This window comes from Frankliniella occidentalis, unplaced genomic scaffold (genome assembly GCF_000697945.3).
Source record: "Frankliniella occidentalis isolate FOCC.00 unplaced genomic scaffold, Focc_3.1 Scaffold62, whole genome shotgun sequence".
Classification (NCBI taxonomy): Eukaryota; Metazoa; Arthropoda; class Insecta; order Thysanoptera; family Thripidae; genus Frankliniella; species Frankliniella occidentalis.
Genome location: NW_026267192.1, coordinates 1,065,504 through 1,074,335, shown reverse-complemented (window position 1 = coordinate 1,074,335; position 8,832 = coordinate 1,065,504). Strand labels below are relative to the sequence as shown.

Below are 8,832 nucleotides of genomic sequence, written 5' to 3'. Positions count from 1 at the left end.
CCTCCACTGCCCCGCCACACGCCACATGGCGGCGGCTGCGACTGATTCAGCGCTGACCCACGGCACGGCGTGTCGTGTTGTGAAGTGCGAAGCGCTTCTGCGAGAGGAGGGGGGGGGGGGCTAATCCAGTTTGATGCAGTAGGCAAAAGGGGATGATTCACTCTTTTACACGTCGGGGATTTGAGGGAAAGAAGACATTAACCATCCACTGGTACCTAAGAAAGACAACTGGGTCGGAAGCAGGTCGGACACAAATTTTCACTATCTTCGGGGGACAGTCATTTTACTGACAGGCCGTACAATAACAGGTCGGACAAACAAGCTGATTTCCGGCACACGGTGTAACTATAAAGATACAACTTTGTAGCTACAAACCGGGACGTAATGCGCGACTCCCTGCAACCAATTTTCAAGTCAATAAAATCCCCCATAAAATAGACCCGTGACAGCCCCACGCAACAAGGAGGACACAACGTGACGGAGGTAGGCGTGACAACGAGCTCTGTGTGACGAAAAGGGGGGGGGGGCTGCGTTATCCATTAGAGGTTGTAAGCGATGACGACCAGAGACAGCGAACGGGCTCACTCACGCAGTCTCCAAAAATTGATGTCGGAAACATGTCAATTCGATGTACCCTCGCCTCGCAATGAACGTCTGGGGCAACAGTATGATTAGCGCCTGCAAACGCCTGGGTAGGCAAACCCGCCGGACAGGTCAGCGGACACGGCGGGCTGCTTATTTTGGCCTGCCGCCTGCCAGGCCTGCCCTGGCGGCGCCCAGGGGCTGGGCTGGTACTACAGGGAACAGACACCGCCGATGCGCGCAATCTTGTATAGATTTGCAATCGGACGTTGACATTGCCGCGACATTTTTGCAGCCACGACTCATCTAAGGACCTCCTGTGCCGGCGCCATCCGCCGCCCGCCGGCGGGGCGGCCGACACGACGGGCTCGCCCCGCTGCGCCTGTCTGCGAGCAAGCGATCTCCGAACACCCCCCCCCCCTAAAAACTCTTGATGATGCGTCACTTCCGATCCTAGCACGGCAATATTTTCCCCCGTTGAATGTTGTGGACATACAATGAGCAGAAAATAAGGCGTCAAACACGAAAGGTAAAGAAATTAAACACAATTAAAAACTTTTCTATGAAATTACTGCGTCGATCTTTATTATTAATCCAGATGCACGACAAGTCTGATTGTTAAGTAGGAAATGTAAATGTTACGGCCATACTACATACAGGCACCTTGCTTTCCTCACAGCCTCTGCAAGCTGTAAAGTAAGGATGACCCATAAAAATATTGAATTTTGGACTACCCCAGAAAAAAAAAGGGTGGAAGATAACTACACAACACATACCAAACAAAATACAGGCAATAATTATCAGTACGTTCCCATGATCTTTCATAAGCAATAATGATATGAACATTGGTTCTTGAAATTAATCTTGCTTTTCATGGTCATTCTTATCTAGATAAAAAACAAACAAAAAAACAATAAAAACAAGAGAAAAAAATGGGCTGGGTTTAGTGATCACAGGACATTTTAATCAAAAATCATACATTGAAACTAATTAATTTACATCCACCACAGAAAGCAAACATCACACAATGTCAATTGTACTTGGTTTATCCCAAGCAATCAGTAAAAGGGTTAGTTGGACAATGCTTTCATCAGAGTGGAATATATAACAATGGACAGAAATATAGAAAATTTGACAATTTGTTGAATAGTTCACCTAGACATAAATAAATTGGTGGCTACACTACTGAACCACCATAGAAGTATATGTACAGTTGTTTGAAATTTATTACAATACATATGTACAAATTTATGCAGGTGTGTGCAAACAGATTTGGATCAATTTCTCCAGTCAAAAAGAGTACAAACACTTATATTAACTTAACATGAAAGTAAGAACCATAGTTGGAAAGATGATGACTAAGAATGACTTGACACCCTCTATTTCTGCACAATACTAAAGCATGTTCAAATATTTACACTTTTCTTTAAACGATCTATCTATTAATATGCATTTATAGTTAGAAACACATACACACAAATCCTCTCCTGTTCTTTCATACAGAGACCCACCAGCAAAAAACAAGTCAGTAAAGACACAAGATCATTATTAGAACAGGAATATCACCGAACCATTACACTGATAAACATATGGAAATCTACTTCATGAGTGCAAAGATAAAAATAAAACAATAACAAAATTTTGAAGTCAAACCTTTTATGAAGTTGACACTTAAAATGTACGTTCTCAATAAAAGCTTTGTGTAGAGACTTAACTTATTCAACTTTATGTCTTTGTGTATAAAATGAATAACAAGTGATGAGCTATCAATATGTTTGCAGTGATACATTTTAATTTTGCATTTTCAATTATATAGAATTCTTTGGAGTAACTAATTGCTTTGAACATTTTAATAAATTACAACAATAAATGCAAATTATTTTCAAAGAATACAAGTTATCACTCAAATATCACTGTCTGGTTATGAATGATTACTCACAGAACAAGGCAAATCACTTTTTTCTTACTCTGAAGAGAACCATGAGAGCTTATAACAGGAAAAATGCAACTACTTATTTACATAACCATTTAGTCAACAAATGTGAGTTTCTAGAAAAAAATGCCACAGCATGGAGATCTATTCACAAACTTTAGAAACAATTTTTTCCATCTCCATATCAGTATCAACATCACTCTGTTCAAATGGAGCAGAAGGTCCAGCTTGTTGAGAGGGTCCTGCCACAGGTGTGGGGTGAGGGGTGAGTGTTGCTGGTGAAATCGCTGCAGGTGACACTGAATTCGTAGGCGTACTTTCATCTTCAGCCTCCAGCTGATCAACCATGTCCTCTTGTCCAGGTGGTGGTTTTAGTTTATTTAACTCCTCTCTCAGTTGCTCAAAGTGACGCTGGAGGAAAAGAAAGGAAAAAATATACATATGTGGCATAGGTATACAGCAAATGATACAAAACACAGTTTCTGTAGACTGTAAGTTCTCTTTACAAAAATAATGCAATTGTACCTTGAGAGCAATAGTGTTAAGTGAAATTGTGCGTCCATTTCTTCGGTCATTACCCTGACTTTCCATATCAGTTATCCATTGTTGAATTTGTTTGATTATTTCTCGTTTTTTAAACCAGAAATGAGTATGTATTACCTGTAAAAGCACCACAATAAATCAATTAGTAGTGATGGTTGTAAGCAACACACACATTGGGTTTTAAAAAGTGTTCAAGTAATCACCTCCTTGAAGCACGGACAGGGGTTGCGGACTTGCTCTAGCATGGCCCATTTAACAGATGCAGTACAAATGTTTGCATTATACTCTCTTGAACTTTGATTACCAGATGGAGTTCCTCTGGATCTTTCATAACCAGGTTCATTGAAATACGGTTCAGGCACCAAAATCAGTGATTGAATTGACACCAAGACCTAAATGGAAAGTTTTTGGTTAAAATATGAAGAATAAAACGAATTCACCCCTTACCAAAACGACAATTTCCAAAAACCCAAAAGTCATTCTTTACCTGAAGGAAGCTTGAGGTCTGAGCGTTCCACTTTTCTTCAGGACGGCCATGCCATGTATTAAGGACACTTAAACAAACTTTACCATCATTGTACAGATTAGGGTTGAATCTGATGGTATGGTGTCCTGTAGTTTCCATATTAATAAGCATTGGTGAATTAGGGTAGTCAGGTGGGAAATAAACATCAAACTCAAAGCATCCATTAGCGTATGGAGTATCCGCAGGACCAGTAATCAACACCTAAAAAGTAAAATGTGTATTTAACAGATGTCAAAATAGATAAGATAGATTTTAAATTTCAAAAAAACAACAAAAACCATACCTTCATAATATCAAGTCTATCTGCATCACATCTCACATACACTGAACTACTATATGACAGAGGTAGAGAAGTAGACAAGGTAACTGTTTCTTGAGCCAGCCTTTTTACTCTTGCGGGGTGGCAACGTTCTCCAGCTGATCTCAAATTAGACTCAAAGTGGTAAGACACGGCAAACTGATAGCCACCTTCACTATTCTCAGTAATCATTTCAAAGGTATCAAACTGTAGCTTTTGCATAACTTCCAAATAACGATCTTCAAGAGATCGTTTGATAGGATATTCAATCAGAGCTGACCCAGAAGCAGAGAGTGGTCCACGGCTTGCTGCCTCAGCGTCATCATCCAATAAAAGTCGATCTGTTGCAATCTAAAAGTAACAAAAAAAAATTATGATAATAAATAGTAATAATGAAAGTACCAAATTATAAGCAGTGTGTCCATTCAGGTAAAAAAAAAAACACCAGTTGGGTATTGTTTGTGGGGTACAAACAGCTTTGAATCTACCAACCTGCACCATGCTGGCCGTGTGTTGGATGTCGGCAATGAGCTGAGCCAGCCCTTCGTCCTGCTCCCAATCCTCGACAAACTTGTTCGGGAGCCTCGAGGAGGAGCCCGCGGAGCCCGCGGCGGCACTGCTGCTCTTGCGACTGCCCTTGGTCCGGTTCAACCTCAGCCGAGACGCGTACGTGTCCACGCAGCTCTTCATCTTGGTCAGCAAGCAGATGGCAGACAGCGAGTCGCCGCGGCCCGCGGACCTGGCGCCGCCGGTGGGCCTGTGTCGCAGGCGAGGGCGGCGGTCCGAGGGCAGCAACAGCGGGGCCAGCTGCGGGCAGACCGCCAGTGCTCGCAACACCTGCAGCACGGCCCGGTAGAGCGGGATGTGGCGAGCCATGTCCAGCACTGAAAGCAAAGTTCAATGGTATGTTAGCCTCCAGTACCACATTGATCACCGGCCTGAAAGAGGGCCCACCCCACAACACCCCAGAATGGATGTTACCCAAACCCAACGCGACACGAACGTTCGGCGCCCGAGAGGGCGGACCGCCGACTCTACGCGACTGCTTGGCGGGTTGGCCTACCAAGTGCATTGCATGCGTTATCAATAGTATAGCCTGACAAGTGGGCTTTGTACTTGCTACCCCTCAGAACGATGGACTTTCTCCGCCGAGGCTCACCCCTCAGTAAGCGATGACGAAATCAAAACATCTCACATGTGCCGTCAACAAACCCGAAGGATTTCCCCAGGGAAGGCCCATTCAACATTCATTCAACCCTCAGAGTTGTTCGTCGACTAAATCATCTCAGATAACTCACCCGAGTCATTGCGCAGGTACGAGCAGACTGCGGGAAGCAGGCACGACTTGTGCAGCAGAGGCGACAGCTGCTGGGGCAGGCGCGGCAGGCGCGACTGTGGCTGCCCGTCCGAGTCGGAGTCCTCCTCGCTGAGCGGCTCCGGCTCGTGGAAGCGCTGCGGTATCAGGTCGCGGGGGTTGAGGAAGCTCGAGAGGGCCTGCATGAGCACCGTCACGTGCTCCTCCTCGCTGCGCTGGCGCATCAGGGCTTGCTCCACGTTCCAGCACTGCGCCGTGCTGCCCGTGCCGAAGCCCGTGCCCTTGGCCCAGTACAGCTGAGACTTGTCGTCCGACTTGGTGGCGGGCTTGGTGGACTCCTTGGCGCCACCGGCCGTGCCGGCCTTGGTGGCGGCGATCACCAGCTCGTGCTGCACGCCGGGCAGGTGGATGTCCTGCTGCTGGTGCGTGAAGACGGACAGGCAGGCGAGCAGCAGGTGCACTGCGCCAGTGTCCATGGCCGTGCGCCGCAGCAGCTCGCCGTCGTCCGTGTGCAGGGGCGTGGCGTCCAGCAGCTGCCGCAGGATCTGGAACGGCAGCGTGGGCAGCACCGAGGCCAGCGGCAGGCTCAGGATGTCGCCGCCCTCGCCGTCGTCGCTCACGCCGAGAGCCAGACGCAGCAAACACTGGGCCTTCTTGGGGTCGCGGAGGAGTATCTCGGCGTAGCCCGGCAGCCTCAGGAATAGACCGAAGGCAGCCAAGGAATGGGGCGGGACGGATGTCGGGACCAAGTTTGCACCAGACGCCCTCTGATTGGTGTGAGGGGAAATTGGTGTGGATGAGCCAACCAATAAAGAGGAGTCGTCCAGCTCCTAAAATAAATAATAAATTGATAAGTATTTCAAATTTTAAGTTTCTGAAACAGACAGTTATTGTTCGGGCCGTTACTCTTACCTCATACAAATCAATGTTGGTGCCATCAACTTTAACCCAATCAGAATCCATCGCATCAGGGGATGTTGCAGTTTGCTGAGGCTTTTCTTGGGTATTATACCTTAATGTCTCTGGGTAGACCAGGGGCAAGTGTTCAGCAAGAAGTGCCAATCCTCCATGATTGGCAAATACCTCCAATGGTGTGGGGTATGGAACCAATTTGAACAGTATCTGCCCAGCTGGGTGATCTGAAGTTAATAGATGTGTTTAAAAAATGCCATGGGACTTGAAATCCAACATACCAGAGAAACTCATTTGGACAAATGCAGGCCTACCTCTGGGAGGTGATGTGCTCTGTTTCAAAGTAACCTCAAAACTAGCAGAACAAACAGAAATACCCCGGTCCTGTAGACCTAAGAGAACTTGCCCAACAGTGAGGGTTCCTGGAAGAGGAGCACCTGGAGGCAGTAACTGTGGCTGTTCCAACCACCTTTCTGGAGACAGCCCAAGACTTGCAGACAAAGAGCTGCCACCACCTGAGTCTATACAAATTAAGAATACATCCATCTTACAAAGTTCAGACAAAAGCTTTAGGTGATTATAAAAGTATCAATAAGATGCCTACCGCTGATCCTTGTTTTTTTGGCATAAGGTCCGCGGGTTGCTGCATTTTTGGCTTCTTTAGAACGTTTGTCTTTGGCAGTGAAACCAGCAGCAAACAGCGGATCCGAATAACAAAGGTATTCAAAGTCTTTGAATGTTCGCATTTGAGCTTTGTTAATACCACTAGCAGCAGAAGAACTGCTTGGGTCAGGTTGAGTTTTTTCACCCAACAATGGCCCTAAGGTGTTATTGCCTAAATTAGAGGGAAGATGGTTAGTTTAGGCAGAGTAAATATACTACAAATAGAAGTAATGAACTTGTCATGTACGTACCAGCAAGAAGCTTAGTTAGTTCAGCACATGTTGTGTAATGACTCACAATGACAACCTGACTTCGGTGTCCAACACCATGACTAGGGTGGCGCAAACCAACAGCATTACCAACACCGTCAGGGCGTTGCAAGGGAACTTCTGAGTTGACTAAAACACGTATCTTTTCACTTTCAAGAAGAAGTTGCAAAACCAAACGCCGTGCAAATCCAGATATACCATGAAGGAAAGAAACATCTGAAATAAAGGAATAACACACAAATTACTCAAATAGATGATGATAAAAAATACAGAGTACTTGAACATTACTTGACAATGATAACTCACTGTGATGACGAGCTTCCTGTTGGCTAATGACATCACACAAAACCCTAGCCAGTTGCTCTTGATTATCAGGATGTAGACTAGTAACACGTGTAAGAAATTGGATAGTGGCAGTTTCCAGTTCTCCATATGCCTGACTTTGAGGTTGCAAGCTACTTGTTTGCTTAGTACTACGGTAGCACAATAGCCTTAATAACGGAAGCCAGAAAACTGATCCATCAGGAGATCCAAACCAATTTCGAAGCTCTCCCTCATAACAAAGTTCTGCAAACAGTTTCAATATGCTTGCCATAGTGATCACTGCAAACAAGAAGAAAGAAGTTACTGTAAGAATTCTACTATACCATTAAGTATATGGATAATGTAATGGGATCATCATCATAGTTAGATGGATGGAATATAAGAACAAACCTGACAAAAGGCTATCATCATTTTTTTCATCCACAGCCTTGTCTGCATCGGTGAGGAGTGATGTCTGCACATCAACTTTGCGTAAGAGATATTCTTTCTCTTGAGCATGAACACAGAAATCCAACAAGCTGCTTGATAAGAAACTCAGCAGACCAGATCCTAGCAAATGTTTCACAGCAGGAGGTGATTGAGACACCATGGCAATGGTCATAAGTTGCCCCTCAGATAGATGGATGTTACTAGACCAAGCATCCAACTGCTTTCTGTCATCTGTCATGGCTCCACCCTCATCATGATCCATATCCTTAGTATCATCTGATACAGATGCATTTACATTGTTGCCTGGTGCAACTGCCCCAATTGTTCGCAGTAATGCAGGGAACAGTTCAGGTTGAATGTAGCACATGGAGCATAAAATAGCATCCAGTGCAGCCTTCACTCCACTTTTAACTGGGAGAAGTAGAGTCCACTGATAAACGTCAGTGAATAATTGAGGTGAGAGAAGCACAGAGAGATCATAGCCGGCTCCGCAAGTGTGCAACCGCCACAATACGGCAGCAATGCTGTGAATGCAAGCAGCACTCGCGGGAATGTCACTGGCCCAACAAGGTGAGCTCTTGGATGTGCCAGGGTGTGGTTCTAAAGCTGCAGATGCAGTTTCTTGGAGCCAGGACAACATAGTTGCTACTCGTGCACTCGAATGTTCATCTTGTTCAGTTCCCAGGAGAAAGAGAAGATCGACAACTGAATCAGCGCCCATGGGAGGTGACATACTCAACTGAGAGTGGAGTGATGAGCGCAACAAATCCTGCAGGAGCTTCAGGCCAAGTTCTTGTGAGTGCAGGCCCAAATGTAGTAAAACATGCTCTAGAGCAGTTGTCATAAGAGGTGGAGCAGGAGCCGGTATCAGCAATAAACCAGCACACGCATCCAATAGCCCTGGTAAAGCAGCAGCTGATGCAACCACAGAATTTCGCAGATCCACACGATTTTTTGACACAACTAGGCAATGATGTAGAAGTCGAAGCCACCCCAAGCTGCAATATAATTTTAAAATTAGACAGAAATTTAAAACAT

At 45.4% G+C, this 8,832-nt stretch overlaps 1 protein-coding gene across 1 annotated transcript in view; it reads right to left on the bottom strand.

The window, feature by feature from the left end:
• Positions 1 to 1,135: 1,135 nt before the first annotated feature.
• The window catches only part of LOC113204864 (baculoviral IAP repeat-containing protein 6), a gene marked incomplete in the record, with an annotated part of 32,863 nt that continues 25,166 nt past the window's right edge, over positions 1,136 to 8,832 (bottom strand). The window contains 13 exon segments of the mRNA XM_052268019.1: positions 1,136 to 2,926; positions 3,041 to 3,175; positions 3,262 to 3,450; positions 3,546 to 3,785; positions 3,868 to 4,233; positions 4,375 to 4,766; positions 5,181 to 6,027; positions 6,110 to 6,336; positions 6,424 to 6,630; positions 6,714 to 6,944; positions 7,024 to 7,257; positions 7,348 to 7,644; positions 7,756 to 8,792. Of these exon segments, the coding sequence (XP_052123979.1) occupies positions 2,660 to 2,926; positions 3,041 to 3,175; positions 3,262 to 3,450; positions 3,546 to 3,785; positions 3,868 to 4,233; positions 4,375 to 4,766; positions 5,181 to 6,027; positions 6,110 to 6,336; positions 6,424 to 6,630; positions 6,714 to 6,944; positions 7,024 to 7,257; positions 7,348 to 7,644; positions 7,756 to 8,792 (4,669 nt within the window).